The sequence below is a fragment of the Lepus europaeus genome, chromosome X (genome assembly GCF_033115175.1).
Source record: "Lepus europaeus isolate LE1 chromosome X, mLepTim1.pri, whole genome shotgun sequence".
NCBI classification, from domain to species: Eukaryota; Metazoa; Chordata; class Mammalia; order Lagomorpha; family Leporidae; genus Lepus; species Lepus europaeus.
The window spans coordinates 128936695-128962293 of NC_084850.1; the positions used below are offsets into that span (position 1 = coordinate 128936695).

General features: G+C 41.7%; 1 protein-coding gene across 10 annotated transcripts in view; it reads left to right on the plus strand.

The window, feature by feature from the left end:
• BCLAF3 (BCLAF1 and THRAP3 family member 3) overlaps positions 1–25599 on the plus strand; it is an 87180-nt gene that overhangs the window by 50623 nt on the left and 10958 nt on the right. For 8 of the 10 annotated variants that reach the window (XM_062183777.1, XM_062183781.1, XM_062183784.1 and 5 more), the window contains 3 exons: positions 5378–5492; positions 6705–6797; positions 23342–23496. In XM_062183777.1, coding sequence (XP_062039761.1) covers positions 5378–5492; positions 6705–6797; positions 23342–23496 — 363 coding nt within the window. The remainder of the gene's footprint in view (positions 1–5377; positions 5493–6704; positions 6798–23341; positions 23497–25599) is intronic. The other 2 variants (XM_062183779.1, XM_062183780.1) reach the window with 1 other exon arrangement.

Consider the following 25599-nt stretch of genomic DNA (forward strand, 5'->3'; position numbering starts at 1 on the left):
GTGATAGGTGAAAATTAAAGCAGAAGAAGCAGTGTAATACAAAAGAATGATATGTGTGATATTTTACTTAAGGTATTCATGTAGTGTACTTACGACTTTTTAAGAAATGTAGCAGGAATATAAATTAAATTAGGGTTATTTGAAGGGGTAATACTTAAAGAGAGGAGCAGTAAATACAAAGACCCTGAGGTAGGAGTATTGCTTGCTTTTGTTTAAGAAATAGAAAGCGATCTCTAGTGGGGTTGCAATGTGATGGAACAGGGAGAGAGTTAATGAATAAGATGAAATCATGAATTGCTTTGAAGGACATGAAGACTTTGTATTTCACTGTTCGTGGGAATGTAAACTATTACAACCGTTATGGAACACAATGTGGAGATTCCTCAGAAACCTGAAAATAGATCTACCATAGCACCCAGCCATCTCACTCCTGGGAATTTACCCAAATGAAAAAAAATCAGCATATGAAAGAGTGATCTGTACCCCATGTGTATAGAAGTTCAATTCACAGTAGCTAAGATATAGAATCAACCGAGATGCCATTGGCTGATGACTGGAAAAGGAAATGTGGTATATATACACTATGGAATACTACTTAGCCATGAAAAAAGAATGAAATGCTATCTTTTGCAACGATATGGATATAACTGGAGACCAAGATACTTAGTGAAATAAACCAGTCCCCAAAAGACAAATCATATATTCTCTTTGGTATGTGATAGTTAGTATAGAATACAAAAAAGAATGTATCTTAAGAATGAAACTGACATGATTCAGTTATTGTTTATAACCCTTGTCTATATTCCTGTTACTTTTTACTTGTTGAACATTATGGTTAGTGGTTCATTAAGCCTGTGATTATAAAAAAAATTGAAAGTATGTTATTACAAAAATTAAAGGAACAAAAAGAAAGGGGGATAGAGGGAGGAAAGTTTGGTTATCTTCTTAGAATTGTATCTATGAAATACTTGAAATCTGTTTTCTTTAATAAAAAATAAAAATTTTAAAAAGACTTTGTATTTTACTCTAAGACCAGAAAACATTTTGGATTCTAACCAGAGAAGAGACAGAGTTAGAATTTTAAAAAAGGATCACTGTGGTTGCTCAGTGGGAAATGGACTATAAGAACTAGAGAAAAACTATTTCTTTCTCATGTAAGAAAATAGATGGGGCAAGAATTGTGGTGCAGTGCGTTAGACTGCTGCTTGGGACACCTGAGTCCCGTTTTGGGGTGCCAATTTGTTCCAATCCAGCTTCTTGCTAATGCAGCTGAGAAGCCAGCAGTTGATGGCACAAGTGCTTAGACACCTGCAACCCACATGGCAAATTCCAGATGGGATTTCGGGCTTCTGGCTTCAGCCTGCCTAGCCCTGGCTGTTGTGGGCATTTGGGGAGTGAACCAACAGATGGAAGATCTCTCTGTCAGTCTGTCTTTCAGACTTAGAAAAGATTAGAGGCAGGAAGTCTGCATAGTAGAGTGGCACCATGAGGGAACAAGGCTCCTTAGATCTTACCCCTCCCATATCCTCCTGTGCATAATTTCCACCTAATGGTCCAAGACACATTTTTATGTTCTAGGCATTGTGTCCTCCTTCTAGCCTTTCCTTTAAAGATTTGTTGAAATTTATATATGATGCTTTAACACTTCATCCAAAATGTAGTTCCATAGCCATACCTAACTGCGGGGAGACTGGGAAATATGTTCTTCAGCTTGGGCATTCATTTGCCTCATCAAAAATGAAATAGAAAGGATTTTTTAAAATTGTTTAGGGACTGGGATTGTGATGCAGTGGATTGTTTTTTAGTATTTATTTATTTGAAAGAATTAGGCAGAGAGAGATCTTCCATCCGCTGGTTCACTCCCCAGATGGCCACAACTGGCAGAGCTGCACTGATCAGGAGCCAGGAGCTTCTTTCAGGTCCCAACATGGGTGCAGGGGCCCAAGAACTTGGGCCATCTTCTGCTTTCCCAGGCCATAGCAAAGAGTTGGATGGAAAGTGGAGCAGCTAGGGGTTGAACCAGCACCCATATGGGATGTCGGCACTGCAGGCGGCAGCTTTACCTGCTACGCCACAGCACTGGCGCCAGTTGGTGCAATGGATTAAGACTTTGTGGCCAGTGTGTTGGAATTGCTGGTAAAGTCATTGCCTGTAATGCTGGTGCCCCATATAATTATTGGCTCAAGTCCCAGGTGTTCCACTTTCCATCCATCTCCCTGGTAATGGCCTGGGAAAAGCAGTGGAAGATGACTCAAGTGCTTGGGCCGTTGCCACACACATGGGAGACCTGAAAGAAGCTCCTGACTTCAGCCTGGCCCAGCCCCAGCCGTTGTGACCATCTGGGAAGTGAGCCAGCAGATGGAACACCTTTCTCTCTCTAGCTCTGTAGCATCCCTTACCGGAATGCTGGTTCCATCCTGGCCCAGCCCTGGCCATTTTGGCTATTTGGGGAGTGAACCAGTGGATAGGTTTTCCCTCCCTCCCTCTCTCTCTCTCTCTCTCTCTCTCTCTCTCTCCCTCCCCCTCCCCTCCCCCTCTCCCTCTCCCTCTCCCTCTCCCTCTCACTCTACCTTTCAAATAATCTTTAAAACATAGTTTATCAAAATAAAATATACACATGATAGAATTTACCATTGTAGCCATTTTTAGGTGTACAGTTCACTAGCATTAAGTATATTCACAGTGTTGTACATTCTGTACAATCATCCACACTATCCAGTTCCAGAACTTTTTCATCTTATTAAACAGTAACTCCCCATTCCTTCCCTTCCCAAACCCCTGATGACTTCAATTCTTTGTGATTCTATGAATTTCTGTATTTTAAGTATCCCATATGGTAGTATCATGCAGTATTTCTTTTGTGTCTGAATTCTTTCATTTAGCATAATGTGTTTAAGGTGCAATTCTGTTGTATCCTATGCCAGAATTTCATTCCTTTTTAAGGCTGAGTAATATTTCAGTGCATGGATATGACACATTGTGTTTGTTTTTCTGTTGGACATTTGTATTGGTTCTACCTTTTGGAAATAGTGCCGTTATGAACATTGAGTATTGCCATCTATTTGATTATTCTTGTCCTAGTGGGTATAAAGTGGTTTTGATTTGTATTTTCCTGATTAGTAATATCATCTTTTTATGTGCTTATTGGACATTTGTGTGTCTTTTTGATAAGTTTTGATTCAAATTCTTCGTCCATTTTTTTAAAGATCTTATTTATTTATTTGACAGGTAGAGTTATAGACAGTGAGAGGGAGAAACAGAGAGAAAGGTCTTCCATCCACTAGTTCACTCCCCAAATGGTGGCAACAGCCAGAGCTGAGCCAATCCAAAGCCAGGAGCTAGGAGCCTCTTCCAGGTTTCCCACATGGATGCAGGGGCCCAAGGACTTGGGTTATCTTCTACTGCCTTCCCAGGCCACAGCAGAGAGCTGGGTTGTAAGAGGAGCAGCCAGGAGTAGGTCCAGCTCCTATATGGGATGCGGTGCCATAGGCGGAGGATTAACCTACTGCGCCATAGCACCAGCCTGCCCATTTTTAAGTCAAGTTATTGTCAAGGTATAAGAGTTCTTTATATATTCTGGATACTACTTTATCATATATATGCTTTACAAAGAAGATTTTTGAAAGTCCTTTGTTTTGTTTACAGATGTAATCATACATGCTAATGGTAATTATTTGGAAACATAGGATAAAATATAAAAAGTGAAATATAGAGCATCCTTAATTTCACCATTCTTAGATGACCACTGTTAAAATTTAGTACATTTATCATCATCTAGTATTTCTGGGCTTCTATGTGTATACTTTAAATAATTGAAATTATCCTGGATATATAGCTTTGTACCCTATTGTCTTTTGCTGTTTTGTATTTATTTATTTATTTGAAAGGCAGAGTTATGGAGAGAGAGGGAGGGAAGAAGGGAAAGAGAGTGAGCTTCCATCTGCTGGTTCACTCCCTAAATGGCCGCAATGGCCAGAGCTGGGCCGATCCAGAGCCAGGAGCTTCCTCCGGGTCTCCCACGTGGGTACAGGGGCCCAAGCACTTGGCCATCATCTGCTGCTTTCCCAGGCATGTTAGCAGGGAGCTGGATCGGAAGTGGAGCAGCTGGGACTCCATCCGCACCCATGTTGTAAGCTGGTTAAGCCACTGCACCACAATGCCAGCCCCCACCCTATTTGGACTTACTATCATATCATGAACATTTTGATGTAACAAGGTTTTGTTTTGTTTTTAACATTTTAAGAAACCCTGAGTATCTGTTTCATGTCAGGTTCTAGGGTCAGAGCTGAGGTCACAAAGTGAGCCATCCACAGTGCCTTCTCTGAAGGAATCTTGGCTTGTTTGATTCACAGACAGGTACATCAGTCATTACAAACATGGAGTGATGTTATGAACACATATATGCTGTATGTGCACATGGGGCACAGGACCTAGTCTGCCCTATAAGGCTTAAGGAAAGTGCTCATGAAAGAGGTACAAATGGAGCGATTTAAATCTTGAAGTTAGTCTCCATGGAAGGCACTGCATGCGCAAAGGTGTGCAAGCAGCAGAGGTTGTGTGTGTGCCAGGAACATCATTAAATGTTGCTGAAATTCAGTGTGCACGTTGGGGAGATTGGAGTGAGGCAGCAATGGGGCTCATGATGAGGAGTGTGGATTTGTCCTGATGGCAGGAAGGAATCCAAGGGAGGGACTGAAGAAGGGCAACAAGAGCAAGCATTTGTTTCACCACAGAACAGGATCTGCAGAGGACACTGGAAGGATCTGGGCAGCATTGTGGGGGAGGTGTGGGATGGCACCGGAGAGGAATCCCCAAGGGCATAGGAATGAGGCTTCCAGGATCAGGCAAAGCTTGAGGAAAAACCTCCCTCCCAGATCGGGCTGCCTGGGAAGAGTTCCTGTGGCCTCAGGACCTCATGATGACAGGAAAAGGGAGCCAGTGCCTTGCTGCTGGGGCTCAGCACCAGAGGCTTCAGCTCTGCCAGTGAGAGGACCAGGAGGAAACCCCAAGAGTCTCTGCCGAGGGTGTCGCCAAGGCTCTAGAGCAGTGAGTGTCCCTCAGAAAGCACACCTTCCACACAGAGTTTAAGGCTTGCACCACCCAGGAAGCCTGTCCTGGACCCCAGATCGGGAATCTCATTTTCCCTGTGGCTGGCTTCCAACTTACCTAGATAGCATGTGTTTAAAAATGAGGGTTTTAGCCCTGCCAACTGTCATTACTAAATGAGAGTTTAGTACTGTCATTACTAAATTGATAGTCATTACTAAGTGATAAATGATGTACTACTTACTCTGAAGGGGCTTCTTTTGATATTTGTTTATTTGTTGGAAAAGGGCCAACTAGTAAAAGATTCTTATTTTCTCTTTCATCTTATTAGGAGTTATCTGCATTCCACTTTTCCAAAGGTGAAGAATATTCTTGCTGAGGAATTTCAAAAGCCTACACAGCATATAAAACCAAATGTTAGAAAGTTTATTCAGGAACCATACATGGTAAGATTATAGGTCCAAAATATTCATTTTTTGTGCATTCTCCTCAAATATCTATGTACAGGGATTTCCAATATGTTTCATAATTGTGATAATGAGTGTAACTATTCATTAAATACATGCCATAAGATTCTCTCATTGGATTTTTTATAGTACAGTTTTCTTAAGATTTTTTGGGAATGGTTTTATTATAATTTGCATACTATAAACTCCACCCATTTTAGGTATGTAATTTAATGATTCTCAGTAAATTTGCTAAGATGTGTAACCATCACCATAATCTGGTTTTTAAAATATTTTTATTACCCAGTAAGAGTCCTTGTGCTAAGAGAACATTTAAGAGCCTATTAGATATTCCCTGTTTCCACCCCCAGCCAACCATTAATATACTTTCTGTTTTAAAGATTTGCCTTTTTATAGACAGCTCACAAAATGACTGCTGGCTTCCATAAGAGGTAGCTTAAGATGGAATCCAGAGTCTGTTTGGAACCTACTGTTAGCCGTAACATCCATTATTTTACTGCTTTCTTTCTGCAAGAAGCAAGTTACTGGGCCCTGCCCACACTCAAAGGAAAGAATAGTTGGTGGGGATTGCTGGGAGCCATAGCAATAGGTACCTAGTACAGTCCTCCCTCTGGCCAGACTCCACAGAAAATGTAGTAAACAGAAGGTTCTAAGACTGTTGATTTTAGAAAATGGCAACCGTCTTGAGAATCAGTCCTATCTATCTTTTCTTTTCCCACCAGAGGATTCAAATTCTTTGTAGGTACAGAGTTACTAATGTAGTTCTTTCTCTTATTTCTAATAATTTCTAAGCATGGCAGGAGCGTCTCCTCAAATCAGTTATCTGAGTCAGCAAAACCTGCCTCCTGCATTGTAGAGGATTTGTGTTCTTAGCAGGAATAATTGAGCAATTCCTCATAGTGGTGGCTTTCTTTTGTGAATGCCTGAATAAATACAAGATTTACAGTTAATTTTCTAAAAGTCATCCATTGTATTACATAAAAGTTTTGTACTTTTTACCTGCCCTTCACAAACTGCCATGGTTCATGCAAAGGAATGAGATGTGTGTGTGTTCCTCTAGCTAAGCTCCCTGCTCTGTAGTCTGACTCTCTGCATTTTAAATGTGGTTTTTTACATGGGAAAATGAATTTAATGAACTTTTAAAATAAACTTTAAAGTACAGTAACCCAAACTAATACTTGTTTCATGCAGAATTATATTGTGCAGAGTACAGATGTCATCACTCAGAAGCCATCTGGAGCTGAGGGAAAACGTCAAAACAAAAGAGGCAATAAAAGACCTAAGGTATTGAGTGTTTCTATTTAATTCTGGTTTTGGCTTTATGCTTTGGGCAGAATGCTTTAAGTGTTAGCAAATTAATGTCTTTTTGGCATTTTTTCAAATAGTAGGTATAAACTATAATTTCGGGACATTTGTAGTTATTTTTTTAAAGATTTTTTTTAAAGATTCATTGATTTATTTGAAAGAGTTAAACACACACACAGAGAGAGAGAGAGAGAGAGAGAGAGAGAGAAAGAGAGAGAGAGAAGGAGAGGTCTTCCATCCTTTGGTTCACTCCCCATTGGCCATAACGGCTGGAGCTGCGTCTGTCCAAAGCAAGGAGCCCAGAGCTTCTTCCAGGTCTCCCACGCGGGTGCAGGGGCCCAAGGGGCCTGATTTCCCAGGCCATAGCAGAGAGCTGGATTGGAAGATGACAGCCGGGACTCAAACCAGCACCCATATGGGATGCCAGCGATGCAAGCTGGGGCTTTAACCCACTGTGCCACAGTGCTGGCCCCTGTATTTACTTATAAATAGTTTAGTGATGGCCTATTCTCTCAGGACTTGATTTTCAAATATGTTTTTACCAGTGGAACCAATTTTCAAATATCACATTGAGATATAAATAGATGGGGCTGACGTTGTGGCACAGTGGGTTAATGCCCTGGCCTGAAGCACCAGCATCCCATATGGGTTTGAGTCCCGGCTGCCACTTCCTATCCAGGTCTCTACTATGGCCTGAGAAAGCAGTAGAGGATAGCCAAAGTCCTTAGGCCCCTGCACCCAAATGGGAGACCCAGAAAAAGCTCCTGGCTCCTGGCTTAGGATCAGTGCAGCTCCAGCCATTGCGGTCAATTGGGGAGTACACCAGCAGATGGAAGACTTCCTCTCCTCTCTCTGTGTAACTCTGACTTTCAAATAAATAAATCTATAAAAAAGAGAGAGAGAGAAATAGATAAAACAGGAGCTGATACTGTGGCATTGCAGGTTAAGCCACCACCTGCAATGCAGACATCCCATTATGAGTGAGTCCCAGATGCTCTTCTTTCAATCTAGCTCCATGCTAATGTGCCTGGAAAAGCAGCAGAACACGGCCCAAGTCCTAGGGCCCCTGCGCCTGCATAAGAGACCCAGAAGAAACTCCTGGCTCCTGGCTTCGGCCTAGCCCAGCCTCAGCCATTGCAGCCATTTGGGGAGTGAACCAGTGGATAGAAGATCTGTCTGTCTGTCTGTCTCTCTCTCCCTCTCCTTCTGTAACTCTGCCTTTCAAATAAATATATCTTTAAAAATAAATGAATGGTAGATAAAACAGATACAACTGGAGTGATACATTCTAATTATGTATACATCTGTATTTTATATAAATGATAGTTTTCAATCAACCAACATGCTGGATCATCTGGAATACCTCAACCCTCAACCAAATTGAATAAGAATTATAGCACAAAATATTATATGTCTTGTCTCCTTGCTGTCAGAATTTGAAGTGTTTTTTAAATCCGTTTTGATTGCCTTTTGTCCTTATGATAAATGCTGTATTCATATTTTTCTTTTTAAAAAGATTTATTTACTTATTTGAAAGAGTTACACAGAGAGAGATCTTCCATCCACTGGTTCACTCCCCAGTTGGCCACAAGAGCCAGAGCTTTGCCAATCCGAAGCCAGGAGCCAGGAGTTTTTTCCGGGTCTCCCCCACGGGTGCAGAGGCCCAAGGGCTTGGGCCATCTTCCACTGCTTTTCCAGGCCATAGCAGAGAGCTGGATCAGAAGTGGAGCAGCCGGGACTCGATCCAGCACCCATATAGGATGCCAGCACCGCAGGCGGTGGCTTTACCTGTTACGCCACAGCGCTGGCCCCTTTATTCATATTTTTCACTCTATGTTGTCTGTTTCCCTTGTTAATCTCCCCCTCACCCCCCAGTTTAAACTTTTTTTGTGAAAGTAGCAGGCAGGCTTGAGAGAGTAGTTAGCTCATAAGGAGGAAGTTAGTATGAGCAGAAAGGTAGTAGAACTATCCTAAAATATTAGACTAGGATGGTAGTTGAGTGACTTGCCTTTTCTAGTATCAAAATTTTTAGATGTTGGAAGGTTTCTTCTTTTTTTTTTCTAACCTGGCAATAACATAATTTGTAGGTTATACGTGGATTACATTTTTAGCTAGTGGTTTGTATACGTATAATCATGTGTGACATTGGGTTTTTAAAAATAGCTATGGCCATAGAATATATAAACATATACTGTCTTTTGATCTCTTGAGTAAGGAAGCATCAAATCAAGTGAAAATGCAAGGTTGGTGTCACAGACAGTACAGATAGGCTCTCAGACTAAGTGCTTCCTATGTGTTATTCCTCTCTTTGCTCAGATATAGTTGATAGTAGTATTTTTCTTTCTTTTTTTTATTTATTTGAAAGTCAGAGTTACACAGAGAGATAAGGAGAGGCAGAATGAGAGAGAGGTATTTCATCCACTGGTTCATTCCCCAACTGGCCACAACAGCTGGAGCTGCGCCAATCCGAAGCCAGGAGCCAGGCGCTTCCTCCAGGTCTTCCCACATGGGTGCAGGGGGCCAAGGACTTGAGCCATCTTCTACTGCTTTCCCAGGCCATAGCAGAGAGCTGGATCAGAAGTGGAGCAGCCGGGACTCGAACCGGCGCCCATACGGGATGCCGGCGCTGCAGGTGGCGGCTTTACCCGCTATGCCACAGCGCCAGCCCTGGTCACTTTTTTTTTTTTTTTAAATAACATAGTGGGAAGAGATAATCCTTCCTAAGAAGTGGAAACATTTTGTTAAAATTTACTTTTTTATGTGAGTTAGACTAATTCAAAGCCAGGCAGTAATCACTGTATTAGATATGTAAAAATGACCATGTCAATCTCAGTTAACTCTGATGCATCAAGATTTTTAGTCTTAAAATTATAGTGTGTCATTATAATTCTGTCTCACCTGAAATTTTCTGTAGCTTTATGAAAATAATTGTAAAATAGACCTGGTATAAATAAACTTACTTACACCAAAATAAACCTACTTTAATTCCATTTTCTATAATTTTTTGATGTACCCTCATGTTTGTAATGTTGTGGATCTTGTACCCAGTTCTCATATTTGACCACCTCACAACTGTTCTTTTTGAAAAAGTAGAGCAGCTCCAGCAGCATCAAGTAACCTGACCAAGCACCAATTGCTTTTCCTTCTGGCATTGCCTTGGTTGCTGCTTAATTTGAATTTTGTTATCAGAGGAAAAACAAGTGGTGTTGGAGGAGAACTTTCATTTAATGCAGTGATTGCAGTGTTTGTGAACAATTTTATTGACCCCCTAGGGACTAAAAGTACTTTCAATGTTATGATAATTTACTTAGGCATTGAAATTGTTTAGCTTTTCATGGTTTTCTTTTTCTGTTTGCTTTTGTTTGCTTTTTAAAATTTTTTTATTAATATAAAGAGAACATATTTCATGTATTTCATAGGTACAATTCTAAGAAGATAAACATACTTCCCTCCCTTCTCTCCCTCCTCCATTCCCGCTCCTTCTTCCTTTTCTTTCTTTTTTTTTTTTTATTTTTGACAGGCAGAATGGACAGTGAGAGAGAGAGAGACAGAGAGAAAGGTCTTCCTTTGCCATTAGTTCATCCTCCAATGGCTGCCGTGGCCGGCACACTGCGGCCGGTGCACCGTGCTGGTCCGAAGCCAGGAGCCAGGTGCTTCTCCTGGTCTCCCATGGGGTGCAGGGCCCAAGCACTTGGGCCATCCTCCACTACACTCCCGGGCCACAGCAGAGAGCTGGCCTGGAAGAAGGGCAACCGGGACAGAATCCGGCACCCCGACCAGGACTAGAACCCAGTGTGCCAGCGCCGCTCGGCGGAGGATTAGCCTGTTGAGCCACGGCGCCGGCCCCTTTTCTTTCTTTAATTTTTACAAAAACATAATTTCAGTCCACTGTATACTCACAGCATTAATGCACCAGTAGCCATAATATTCAGCAAGTAAAAGGTAGAAAGACCATAGTTCCACATGAATATTAGCAAGGGTTAAAAACAATTAGGGGCTGACATTGTGCTATAACTGGTTAAGCTGCTGCCTGCAGTGCCAGCATCCCATGTCGGTGCCGGTTTTTGTCCTGATCCAACTTCTGATCCAACTCCCTGCTAATCTGGAAAAACAGCAGAGGATGGCTCAAGTGTTTGGAACCCTGTACCCACATGGGAGACCCAAAAGAAGCTCCTGGCTCCTGGTTTTGGCCTGGCCCAGCCCCAACTGTTGCAGCCATTTGGAGAGGGAACCAGCGGATGGAAAACCTCTCTCTGTAACACTCCCTCTCTATGTAACTCTGCATTTCAAATAAATATATCTTTAAAAAATCAAATAAAAAAATGTCTATTTCATTCCTATACTTTTTTGTTTTCTACACTGCCACACATCATAGAAAATATATGATATTTGTCTTTTGGGCGCTTACTTATTTCACTAAACATAATGGTTTCTGGTTCCATCCATTTTGTTGTGAGAGACAGGATTTCATTCTTTTTCATGGCTGAGTATTATTCCATAGTGTATACATGCCACATTTTCTTTATCCAGACATCAGCCAATGGACAACTGGGTTGATTCCATATCTTAGCTATTGTGAATTCAGCTGCAGTAAACATGGGGGTACAAATAACTCCTTCATATGCTGTTTTCATTTCATTTGGGTAAATTTCAAGGAGTGGGATGGCTGAGTCATATGGTAGATCTATTTTCCGATTCCTGAGGAATCTCCATACCATCTTCCATAATGGCTATACTAGTTCACATTCCCACCAACAGTGTATTAGGTACTTTTCCCCAGTATCCTCACCAGCATTTTTTTTTTAAATTTTTGGATAGCCATTCTAGCTACGGTGAGGTGAAACCTCATTGTGGTTTTTATTTGCATTTCCCTGATGGCTAGTGATCCTGAGGACTTTTTCAAGTGTCTATTGGCCATTTGAATTTCTTCCTTTGAAAAATGCCTTTTCATGTCCTGTGCCCATTTCTTTTTTTTTTTTTATACTTTTATTTAATGAATATAAATTTCCAAAGTACAACTTATGGATTACAATGGCTCCCCCCCCCCATAACTTCCCTCCCACCTACAACCCTCCCCTCTCCCGCTCCCTTTCCCCTTCCATTCACATCAAGATTCATTTTCAATTCTCTTTATTTTTTTTTTTTGACAGGCAGAGTGGACAGTGAGAGAGAGAGACAGAGAGAAAGGTCTTCCTTTGCCGATGGTTCACCCTCAAATGGCCGCCGCGGCCGGCGTGCTGCGACCGGCGCACCACACTGATCCGATGGCAGGAGCCAGGTGCTTCTCCTGGTCTCCCATGGGGTGCAGGGCCCAATCACATGGGCCATCCTCCACTGCCTTCCCAGGCCACAGCAGAGAGCTGGCCTGGAAGAGGGGCAACCGGGACAGAATCCGGTGCCCCGACCGGGACTAGAACCCGGTGTGCCAGCACCGCAAGGTGGAGGATTAGCCTAGTGAGCCGCGGCGCCGGCCTCAATTCTCTTTATATACAGAAGATCAGTTTAGTATATATTAAGTAAAGATTTCAACAGTTTGCACCCACACAGAAACACAAAGTGAAAAATACTGTTTGAGTACTAGTTATAACATTAAATCACAATGTACAGCACATTAAGGACAGAGATCCTACATGAGGAGTAAGTGCACAATGACTTCTGTTGTTGACTTAACAAATTGACACTCTTGTTTATGGCGTCAGTAATCACCCTAGGCTCTTGTCATGGGTTGCCAAGGCTATGAAAGCCTTTTGAGTTCGCCAACTCTAATCATATTTAGACAAGGTCATAGTCAAAGTGGAAGTTCTCTCCTCCCTTCAGAGAAAGGTACCTCCTTCTTTGATGACCTGTTCTTTCCACTGGGATCTTACTCACAGAGATCTTTCATTTAGGTCATTTTTTTTTTGCCAAAGTGTCTTGGCTTTCCATGCCTGAAATACTCTCATGGGCTTTTCAGCTAGATCCAAATGCCTTAAGGGCTGATTCTGAGGCTAGAGTGCTGTTTAGGACATCCACCATTCTATGAGTCTGCTGTGTATCCCACTTCCCATGTTGGATTGTTCTCTCCCCTTTTTTCATTCTATCAGTTAGTATTAGCAGACATTAGTCTTGTTTATGTGATCCCTTTGACTCTTAGTCCTATCATTATGATCAATTGTGAACAGAAATTGATCACTTGGACTAGTGAGATGGCATTAGTACCTGCCACCTTGATGGGATTGAATTGGAATCCCCTGGTATGTTTCTAACTCTACCATTTGGGGCAAGTCAGCTTGAGCATGTCCCAAATTGTACATCTCTTCCCTCTCTTATTCCCACTCTTATATTTAACAGGGATCACTTTTCAGTTAAGTTTCAACACTTAAGAATAATTGTGTATTAATTACAGAATTCAACTAATAGTATTAAGTAGAACAACCAAAAAAAAAATACTAAAAGGGATAAAGTATTAAGTTGTTCATCAACAGTCAGGGCAAGGGCTGATCAAGTCACCGTTTCTCAAAGTGTCCATTTCACTTTAACAGGTTTCCTTTTTGGTGCTCGGTTAGTTGTCACCGATCAGGGAGAACATATGATATTTGTCCCTTTGGGACTGGCTTATTTCACTCAGCATAATGTTTTCCAGATTTCTCCATTTTGTTGCAAATGACCAGATTTCATTCTTTGTTACTGCTGTATAGTACTCTATAGAGTACATATCCCATAATTTCTTTATCCAGTCTACTGTTGATGGGCATTTGGGTTGGTTCCAGGTCTTAGCTATTGTGAATTGAACTGCAATAAACATTAAGGTGCAGACCGCTTTTTTGTTTGCCAATTTAATTTCCTTTGGGTAAATTCCAAGGAGTGGGATGGCTGGGGTGAATGGTAGGGTAATACTCAGGTTTCTGAGGAATCTCCAGACTGAGTTCCATAGTGGCTTAACCAGTTTGCATTCCCACCAACAGTGGGTTAGTGTCCCTTTTTCCCCACATCCTCGCCAGCATCTGTTGTTGGTAGATATCTTAATGTGAGCCATTCTCACCGGGGTGAGGTGAAACCTCATTGTGGTTTTGATTTGCATTTCCCTGATTGCTAGTGATCTTGAACATTTTTTCATGTGCCTGTTGTGTGCCCATTTCTTGAATAGATTGTGTTGTTGTTGAGTTTGTTGAGCTCTTTTTAGATTCTGGATGTTAACCCTTTATCAGTTGCATAGTTTGCAAATATCTTCTCCTATTCCGTCAGCTGCCTCTTCACTTTGTTGAGTATTTCCTTTGCAATGTAGAAGCTTCTTAGCTTGATGTAATCCTATTTGTCTGTTTTTGCTCTAATTGCCTACACTTCTGGGGTCTTTTCCAAGAAATCTATACCAATGTCTTATAGAGTTTCCTCGATGTTTTCCTCTAGTAACTTGATGGTATCAGGTCATGGATGTAGATCCTTGATCTATTGTGTATTGATTTTTTTTTGACAGGCAGAGTTAGACAGTGAGAGAGAGAGACAAAGAGAGAGTTATAGAAAGTGAGACAGAGAGAAAGGTCTTCCTTCTGTTGGTTCACTCCATTAATGGCCACTACAGCCAGTGCTATGCCCTGGTCTGCCATGCGGGTACAGGGACCCAAGCACTTGGACCATCCTCCGCTGCCCTCCCGGGCCACAGCAGAGAGCTGGACTGGAAGAGGAGCAACTGGGACTAGTACCTGGCACCCCAACCGGGACTAGAACCCGGGGTGCTGGCACCACAGGCGGAGGATTGGCCAAGTGAAAGGCAGAGTTACAGAGAGGCAGAAGCAGAGAGAGAGAGAGAGAGAGAGAGAGAGAGAGAGAGAGAGAGAGAGGTAGGTCTTCGATCTGCAGGTTCACTCCCCAAATAGCTGCAGTGGCTGGAGCTATGCTGATCTAAAGCCAGGAGCCAGGAGCTTCTTCCACGTCTCTCATGTGGGTTCAGGGGTCCAAGGACCTGGGACATCTTGTAATTCTTTTCCAGGCTATAGCAGAGATCTGGATCAGAAGTGGAGCATGTGGGACTTGAACCAGTGCCCATATGGGATGCTGGCACTGCAGGCAGCAGCTTTGCCTGCTATGCCATAGTGCTGGCCCCTGTGGTATATCTTGAAATCTGCTATTGTAATACCTCTGGCTTTGTTTTTGTTGTATAAGATTGCTTTAGCTATTTGGGCTCTCCTGTGTTTCTGTCTGAATTTTTTAAGACTATTCCCTTTTTAAAAAAAAATATTTATTTTATTTGAAAGGCAGAGTTACAGGGAGACTAAGGCAGACAGAGAGAGAGAAAGAGAGAAATAGAGGTCTTCCATCCTCTGGTTCACTCTCCAATTGGCCTCCACGGCCAGAGCTGCACCGATCCGAAGCCAGGAGCTTCTTCCGGGTCTCCCATGTGGGTGCAGGGGCCCAAGGACTTGAGCCAACCTCTACTGCTTTCCCAGGCCATAGCAGAGAGCTGGATCAGAAGTGGAGCAATCAGGACTTGAACCAGTGCCCATAAGGGATGCCAACACTGTAGGTGGCGGCTTTATCCACTATGCCACAGTGCCAACCCTTCCATATGAATTTCAGCAGCATTTTTCTATATCTGAGAACAGCATTTTTCTATATCTGAGAAGAATATCCTTGGCATTTTGATAGATATCACATTGAATCTGTAAATTGCTTTTGGTAGTATGGACATTTTGATGATATTGATTCTTCCAGTCCATGAACATGGAAGATTTTTCTATTTTTTGGTGTCTTCTATTTCTTTCCTTAATGTTTTATAATTTTCACCATATAGGTCTTTAACATCCTTGGCTAAATTTATTCAAGGTATTTGATTTTTTTTCTAGCTATTGTGAATGGGATTTGTCTTAAAAGTTCTTTTTCTGGGGCCAGTGCCGTGGCACAGCAGGTTAAAGCCCTGGCCTGCAGCGCCAGCATTTCATATGGGTGCCGGTTTGAGACCACTTCCAATCCTGCTCTCTGCTATGGCCTGGGAAAATGGTGGAAGATGGCCTGGTCCTTGGTCCCCAGCACCCATGTGGGAGATCCGGAAGAGGCTCCTAGCTCCTGGCTTTGGATTGGCACAGCTTCAGCCATTGAGGGCAGTTGGGGAGTGAACTATCAGATGGAAGACCTCTCTCTCTGCCTTTCCTCTCTCTATGTAACTCCGACTTTCAAATGAGTAAATAAATCTTAAAAAAAAAAAGTTCTTTCTCAGCCGTGGCATTGTCTGTATATACAAAGGCTATTGATTTTTGTGTGCTGATTTTATATCCTGCCACATTACCCCACTGTTCTATGAGTTCCAATAGTCTCTTAGTGGATTCTTTTGGACCCCTATATATAGAATCATGTCATCGGCAAATAGGAATAGTTTGACTTCCTCCTTCCCAATTTGTATCCCTCTGATTTCTTTTTCTTGTCTAATGGCTCTGGCTAAAACTTCCAGGACTATATTGAATAGTGATGGTGAGTGTGGCCATCCTTGTCTAGTTCTGAATCTTAGTGGGAATGCTTCCAACTTTTCCTCATTCAGATTATGAGACTGACACGCTGCCTACTGTGCTAAGGAAGCAACCCTAACTTTTCCCCATTCAATAGCTATGGGTTTGTCATAAATTGCCTTGATTGTGTTGAGGAATCTTTCTTGTATACCCAATTTGCTTAGAGTTTTCATCATGAAAGGGTGTTGTATATTATCAAATGCTTTCTCTGCCTTTATTAAGATAATCATATGGTTTTTGTTCTTCAGGGTTTTTTTTTTTTTTTGACAGGCAGAGTTAAACAGTGAGACAGACAGAGAGAAAGGTCTTCCTTCCGTTGGTTCACCCCCCCAAATGGCTGCTACGGCCGGCGTGCTGCACCGATCTGAAGCCAGGAGCCAGGTGCTTCCTCCTGGTCTCCCATGCAGGTGCAGGGCCCAAGCACTTGGGCCATCCTCCACTGCCTTCCCAGGCCACAGCAGAGAGCTGGACTGGAAGAGGAGCAACCGGGACAGAACCAGTGCCCCAACCAGGACTAGAACACAGAGTGCTGGCGCCGAAGGCAGAAGATTAGCCTAATGAGCCACAGCGCTGGCCTCTTCTTCAGTTTTTTAATGTGATGTATCACATTGAGTTGCTAATGGTGAATCATCCCTGCATACCAGGGATAAATCCCACTTGGTCCAGATGAATGATCTTTTTGATGTGTTGGTGGGTTCAATTGGCTAGTATTTTGTTGAGGATTTTTGCATCTATGTTCATCAGGGAAATTAGTCTGTAGTTTTGTTTTATATTTTTCAGGTTTAGGGATTAAGGTGATGTTGGCTTCATAGGAGGAATTTGGGAGGATTCCCTTCCTTTCAATTGTTTTGAATAGCTTAAGAATTGTTGTTAGTTCTTTAAATGTCTGATTGAATTCAGCAGTGAAGCCATCTGGTCATGGATTTTTCTTTGCTGGGAAGGTCTTTATTACTGATTCAATTTCCATCTTGGTTATTGGTCTGTTTAGGTCTTCTTTGTCTCCATGGCTCAGGTGAGGTAGGCTGTATATGTCTAGGAATCTATCCATTTCTTCTAGATTCCCCAATTTGTTGAGATACAGCTCTTTGTAGTAATTTATTTTTTAAAAGATTTTATTTATTTATTTATTTGAGAGGTAGAGTTACAATGAGAGGGAGAGACAGAGAGAGAGGTCTTCCATCCGCTGGTTCATTCCCAAAGTGGCCACATGGCTGGAGCTGGGCCAATCCAAAGCCAGGAGCCAGGAGCTTCTTCCAGGTCTCCCACACAGGTGCAGGGGTGCAAGTACTTGGTCCATCTTCTACTGCTTTCCTAGGCCATAGCAGAGAGCTGCATCAGAAGCAGAGCAGCTTGAACTAGAACCAGTGCCCATATGGGATGCTGGCACTGCAGCCAGAGGATTAACCTACTGTGCCACAGCGCTGGCCACTGTAATAATTTCTGATGATTCATTTTATTTCTTTGGTGTCCATTGTTACATTTCCTTTTTCATCTCTATTTTTGTTGATTTTGGTTTTTTCCCCCACCCCCCTTTTTCGGTTAGTTGGGCCAATGGTGTGTCAATTTTGTTAATTTTTTCAAAAAACCAGCTCTTTGTTTCACTGATCTTTTGTATTTTTTTTTAGTTTTGGTTTTGTTGATTTCTTCTCTAATTTTAATTATTTCTTTTCTCCTACTAGTTTTGGGTTTGGTTTGCTGTTGTTTTTCTAGATCCTTGAGATGCATTGATAGCACATTATTTGGTGCCTTTCCAATTTGTTGATGTAGGTAACAATTGCTATTAACTTTCTTCTTAACAATGTTTTTGCCATATCCCATAAGTTTTGATATGTTGTATTGTCGTATTCTTTCGTTTCCAGAAATGTTTTGATTTCTCTTTTGATTTCTTCAGTGATCCACAGTTCATTCAGGAGCACATTGTTCAGTCTTCATGTGTTTGCATATGTTCTAGAGATTCTTAAATTGTTGACTTCTAGCTTCATTCCATTATGGTCAGAGAAGATGCATGGTATGACTTCGATTTTTTTTAATTTGCTGAGACTTGCTTCATGGCCTAGTGTGTGGTCTATCCTAGAGAAAGTTCCAAGCACTGGTGAGAAGAATATGTATTCTGCATCTGTAGGATGACAAGTTCTGTAGATATCCTTAAGTCCATTTGGTCTGTACTGTCAGTTAACTCTGTTTCCTTGCTGATTTTCTGTCTGGTTGATCTGTCCATTGCTGAAAGTGGGGTATTAAGTCCCCCATTACTATTGTATGGGAGTCTATGTCTCCCTTTCGATCCATTAACATTTCTTTTAAATAGCCAGGTGCCCTGGCATTGGGTGCATATATATTTACTATTGTCACATCTTCCTGTGGAATTTATTCCTTAATTATTACATAATACCCTTTGTTTCTTTTAACCGTTTTTGTGTCAAAGTATTTAGTTTGATATTAAAATGGCTATTTCTGCTTGATTTTATTTTTCTTTATCTTGGAATATCTTTTTTCATCTTTCACTTTCATTCTGTGTGTATCTTTGTTGGTGAGATGTGTTTATTGTTGGCAGCAAATAGATAGTCTTGTTTTTTAATCCATTCAGTCAGTCTGCATATTTTAACTGGAGAATTTAGACCATTTAGATTCAAGGTTATTATTGATAAGTAACTGCTTGGTCCTGCCGCTTTTCCATAAATATTCCTGTTGTTTGTTTTGGATTTCCGTTGTACTTTTACTAGTAGATTTTCTACCTTCACATTCTTTCATGTTGATGACTATCTCTGTTTCTCTGTATAACATATCTTTAAGTATCATTCGTAAGGCTGGACATGTGGTGACAAATTCTTTCAATTTCTGTTTCTTTGGAAGGTTTTTATTTCACCTTCATTTATAAATGAGAGCTTTGCTGGGGACAGTCTTTTGGGTTGACAGTTTTCTTTTTTTTTAGGATTTGCACTGTATCTTTCCATTCTCTCCTAGCCTGTAGGGTTTCTAATGAGAAATCAGCTGTGAGAATCTAATTGGAAAGCCTTTGAGAATCTTTTCTTTATGTTTTTTTTTTCCAAAAGTTTGACTATAATGTGTCATTGTGAAGATCTTTTCTGGTCACGTCTAGGAGTTAGGAGTTCTGTGTGCTTTCTGTACTTGGATGTTCCTATCTTTCTCCAAGTTAGGTACGTTTTTTGCTATTATTTCACTGAATATGTCATCTAATCCATTCTGTCTTTCTACACCTTCAGGAACTCCTGAGACATGTGGTTTTTTTTTTTTTTTAACTGATTTGGTATTTAATAACAGCTAAAGGTACAATGGCAAAACAATGAAAAGAGAACCCTTTGTAGAACAGAAAAAGACAACTTAAAATCAGGTTTTGTTAAAGGGTGTTATAAGTGCAACATTATCTGTAAGCATTCCTTTTAAGGCATTTTCATTGTCCAGACAGCTCAACATGTACATCAAGGTTTATATTATAAAAGGGGCTCCTTTTGTAGTATTCTTTCAAGGCTTAAAGAAAAAAAATACATCTCAGAACTAAGTGTACCTGAAAAGAAAAACATAACAATTCACCACTTTTTTCATAAAAAGCAACTTAAAACACAAAAGTCATTTAGCATACATTATTACTCCCCATTGTAATTGCAGATTTATACAGTACAGGCTATTGTACTTCATTTGTGAGGTGTTGCAATTCCATGATATGCACAGTGATTTTTAAGTAGGCTGTTACCCTGCCTTGCATAAAAGGTGCTACAAATGAACCTGTTTTGAGAACTCTTTGGTAATCACCAATTCAAAAAGTTAGACCAAAACATTTCCAAATGGCCAGATTGTAAGCACGTTATCAGAGCTCTGGGCCAAAACAATTACTCTCTATATCGAATTCTTCAGTTTCCTCAGGGTTTTGGTGTTGATTTAGAGAAGAGTCAGAAAGTAAAAGCATGTCAGGAAAATAGCCCTGGTTCATTTTCAGTTGGCTTTACTATTGTTTGGTATAAATTTATATAAGGGAAGAGTGGCTTCCTCCAAAGTTTGCTTCTGAAGTTATCTTTTGGAGAAAGTAAAATATTCCCATGGCTGCTATCTAATCCTTTCTTAATGTATGAAGAAGGTGATGAGTGCACTTGAGCATATTTGTATTTTCGCAGTCCCAACTTGTCTTTTCTCAGGGTGATTCATTTTGGATATAGTACTCTATAGGCATCACTAAGCATTTTCTACTTGAAGCAATAATGTGCTACTTAACTCAACAGATTGTTTTGTTTTGTTTTTGACATGTGTATTTTGTCATTTGATAGTATCCCAAAAATCCGGAATACTATTATTGGTTTTTCTAATTTCTTCATCTTCTCTTCCTCCTCCTCTCCATCTCCATCTCCATGAACTGCACAAAAGATCTGTGTGCCCCTCATTGTGAGCATGGAACCCCAAGCCTGTGGAGCCAGACACAGTGATTGCCCAAAGAGCCAGCCACGCTGTGTCACACACCGTATCACACACTCACAGAATCCCCATAGTCATAGGGAGCAGGGGATCCGATCTCAGCTGCACAAGCCTCCCCTGTCCTCACAAAGAACCATGGCATCCCCGGAGCCAGCTGCCTAACCAGTAGAGATTGGTCAGTGCTCTAGAGTCCTGACACCTTCATAGAGTGAGGGGAGGGGAATGCCTCATGGGCCAGAGTGGGTGCCCTGCGCCCTGCCAACCCTGCAGGCCAGACTCAAAGTGGGAACTGTGGGTATATCCCTCCATTACAATTCTCCAGTTGTGCTTGGGCCACAACAGCCTCTACTCACCTTATTAAGATGGCATGTCCTCCCCGCTGGTGGCCAGGGGCCTTGAACCAAGAAGATGTCATCCTTTTCAGCCTCTGGCTGTGGGAGTTGCTTGCTGCTGTGTGATTGTACTGTCCTTGCTGCTCTACCATGTCTTCTTTCTGTAGAATGTTTACTGCAGACTTCTCTCCAGCTGTTCCCTGGGAATGCACTTCCTCCACCTTTTTCTGTTATCTTCCTGCAGTCAGAATAGCATCTCTTTTCCCTTTTCAGCCATCTTGGATGTCCTACTCTTCATGTTGAGGGAAGTTTCCTCTCTGGCATCTTTCAGATCCTTACTTTCTAGAAAGTAAATGTGGCTTTATTTGTGTAATTTTAGCTTCATTTTAAATCTAAATACTTTGCAAATAGTAACTGTTCCCCTGAAATGTTTTCAATGGGGCCACTGTTAAGTTCACCCCATTTGATTGGTCATGTAGTGGTTGTAATGTAAATCAGGGACTTTTATTCAGAACCAAGAAAGAATTTGATTTAAAGGACTAGTTTTCTCTTTGCAACTTTGCTTTGTTTCTAATTTTGTTTTTATTAATTTTTTTCTTTTTAGAGAGAGAGAGAGAGAGAGAGAGAGAGGGAGAAAATGCCTGTGTGTGCAAGAGTACACGCACTAGCTCCTATTCACTGATTCACTCCTCAGATGTCTTCAATGACTTGGGCTGGGCGTGGGTAGAAATTGGTAACCAGGACCTTAATCCAGGTCTCCCATGTGGGTGACAGGAACCAATTACTGGAGGCATCACCGCTGCCTCCCAGCATCTGAATTGGCCAGAGAGGGGAATTGAACCCAGGTACTCCAGTGTGGGATGAGGGCATCTTAACTGCTGGGCTAAATATTTGTTCCCTTCTTGCAACTCTGTGATCAAATTTTTATGTATAACCAGGTTTCATTTTTCTTTTTATTTTATGGAGATTTGTTTGTTTATTTGAAAGGCACAGTTACAGAGGTGAAGGTAGGGGATCTTCCACCTGCTGTTTCACTCCCAAATTACCACAATGGCCAGGGCTGGGCCAGGCCAAAGCCAGGAGCCAGGAACTTCATCCAGGTCTCCCACAGGTGGCAGAGATCCAAGCACTTGAACCATCTTCCACTGCCTTCCCAGACGCGTTAGCAGGGAGCTGGTTTGGGCAGCCAGGACTGGACCGAAGCCCATATGGGATGCCAGTGTCACAGGTGGCGGCGGCCTAACCTGCTGTGCCACACAGCCAGCCCCTATATTTTTCTTTTTAGTCAGAACATTTGCTTGAGAAATTAGGAAGATGAAAACAAATTAGCAGATGATGGAGTTATCCCTGTTAAATATCAGTTTTGTGCTCGGACTGTCATCTCTTATAAATTGTCATCTCCTGAAGGAAGAAGGCTAAGGCTGGGTCTGTTTCGTCTTTACCTTGGATGTGGGATTAGGCATGGATTTTGTTAAATGAACAGTTTTACAGTTAACTATGCCTGAGAGTGTGTGTTGGATCTTTGGACCACATCTCCTTTCTGTTTTAGATTATTCTATTTTTTATTTTTTAAAATGATTCATTTATTTATTTGAAAAGCATGGGGCCGGTGCTGTGGCATAGTGGGTAAAGCCGCCGCCTGCACTGCCGGCATCCCATATGGGTGCCGGTTCGAGACCCAGCTGCTCCACTTCCGATCCGGCTCTCTGCTATGGCCTGGGAGAGCAGTGGAAGATGGCCCAAGTCCTTGGGCCCCTGCACCCATGTGGGAGACCCAGAGGAAATTCCTGGCTCCTGGCTTCAGCCTGGCCAAGCCCTGGCCTTTATTGCCATTTGGGGAGTAAACCAGCGGATGGAAGACCTCTCTCTCTCTCTCTCCCTCTCTCTCCATCTCTCTCCCTCTCTCTCCCTCTCTCTCTGCCTCTCCTTCTCTCTCTGTGTAACTCTTTCAAGTAAATAAATAAATCTTAAAAAAAGGCAGAGTTACAGAGAGGGAGAGTCAGAGAGAGATTTATGCAGCAGCACCAGCCCCAATTTCAAATTCTTTTAACTTGACAGTTTTTAAAATTGGCTTTATGTAAAATAAAATTTTTTTTAAATATACATGTATTAGCCTATATAGTAAACTAGAAAACTAGTCTAAGGGGAACATACGTTATTACCATCATTAATCTGTTCCCTTTTAATATCTGTAATCAAGGGTAGCTCTGAGAACCAAACATTTCTCCATGTATTATACTAATAAAGGCGACTTGGAAACTGGAGTATTACTTTATTCTTTTTTCCTTTCCAGCGCAGCTTTTGGCGTGGCAGATTGCAGCCCCAGAATACATCAGGCCTGGTACAGAAGAGCTTGTGCATTCAGGCTAAATATCAGCGTTTACGCTTTACTGGTCCAAGGGGATTTATCACTAATAAATTCAGAGAAAGATTCCTGGCAAAAAAAAGGTTAGTTGGATTATGATCATTTAAAAATGTTCAATGACTTTTGAACTCCTAAATTACCTGTGTTTGTTAGGTAAATTGTTTTTCATTTAATTTTGATTTTTAAAAGATTGATTTATTTATATGAGAGGCAGAATTACAGATAGGGAGAGGGAGAGATAGAGAAAAAGGTCTTCCATATGCTGGTTCACTCCTCAAATGGCCACAACAGCTGGAGCTATGTTGATCAAAAGCCAGGAGCCAGGAGCCAGGAGCCAGGAGCTTCTTCTGAATCTTCCACATGGGTGCAGGGGCTCAAGCACTTAGGCCATCTTCCACTGCTTTCCCAAGCCATAAGCAGAGAGCTGAATTGGAAGTAGAGCAGCCAGGACTTGAACCGGCGCCCATATGAGATGCCAGCACCACAGGCGGAGGCCTAGCCTACTATGCCACAGCACTGCCCCCCATTAATATATTTTTATTGTGATGAAGTATGTGTAACATAAAATTTGCCATTTTAACCATTTAAAATATATAGTTCAGTGGGTTTAATTCCATTCACAGAACTGTAGTAGTTATCACCACTATACATTAAATCTTTTTAAAAACTGATCTTTGTAATTGACAAGTAAAAATTATATATATTTGTGGTTTCAACATGATGCTTTGACATACATATACATTATAGAATGGCTAAATCAAGCTATTTAGCATGCATTACCTCACATGCTTCTCATTTTGTGTGTGTGTGGTAAGAATACTGAAACTCTCTTAGCAGTTATGTGCATTGTTTCACAGCACGTTCAGCTGCCATTTGTGACATCCACATCCCATGTCGGAGTATTCAGGTCTCAACTACTCCTTTTCCAATCCAGCTCCCTGCTAATGTGCCTTGGAAGCAACAGAGGAAGGCTCTCTCACATGGGAGACCTGGACAGACTTCCTGGTTCTTGGCCGCAGCCTGGCCCAGCCCTGGCTGTCACATAAATCTGGGAAGTAAACCATTGTATGAAAGATCTCATGTTCTCTCTCTCTCTGTCTGTCTGTCCTTCTGTCTCTCCCCCTCCCCATCATAATGCCTTTCAAATAAATAAATTCTTAAATAATATGTTAGCAATTTTCAAATATGTGGTTATTAATCATAGTCACCATGATGTACAATAGATTTCTTGAACTACTTCTTCCTGTCTAAATGGAATTTTGTATCCTTTGACCAACGTCTCCCTAGTCCCTCCAAGCCTGTGGTAACCACCATTTTACACTGTGCTTCTGTCAGCTTTACTTTTTAAGATTCCACATGCAGGTAATATCATGTGATATTTGTCTTTTTAGAAGACTAGAGTAAGCCTAGCTTATTTCACTTGACATAATGTTCTCCAAGTTCATCCATGTTATTACAAATGACAGGATTTCTTTCGTTTCTAAGTCTGAATAGTATTCCATTGTATATTTTCTTTAGCCATCCATTTATTTTTTAAAAAAGATTTGTTAATGTATTTGAAAGGCAGAGTTTACAGAGAGAAGGAGAGAGAGGGGAAAAAAAATCTTCCATCTGCTGGTTCACTCCCCAAGTGGCTGCAATGGTCCAGGCTGGGCCATGCTAAAGCCAGGAGCCTGAAGCTTCTTATAGGTCTCCCACGTGTGTGGCAGGGGCCCAAGTTCTTGGGCCATCTTCTGCTGTTTTCCCAGGCACATTAGCAGGGAGCTGGCTTGCAAGTGGAGCAACCAGGACTTGAACTGGTGCCCATATGGGATGCCAGCATTGCAGGCAGCAGCTTTACCTACTGTGCCGCAATGACGACCCCAGCCATTCATTTCCTGATGGACACTGAGGTTTATTCCATTATGCTAACTCTTCATGTTAATAAAAATCTTTTTACGTGATAGTTTGCATTGCATACTCTTTGAGTTATGAGTTGATTTATTTAAATGAATCACATTAGTGTTTAAAAATGCAACGTAAGAATAACTTAAGGGGCTGGCACTGTGGTATAGTGGGTAAAGCTGCTGCCTACATGCCAACATCCCATATGGGCACCGGTTTGAGTCCAAGATGCTTCTCTTCCAATCCAGCTCTCTGCTATGGCCTGGGAAAGCAATGGAAGATGGTCCAAGTCCATGGGCTCC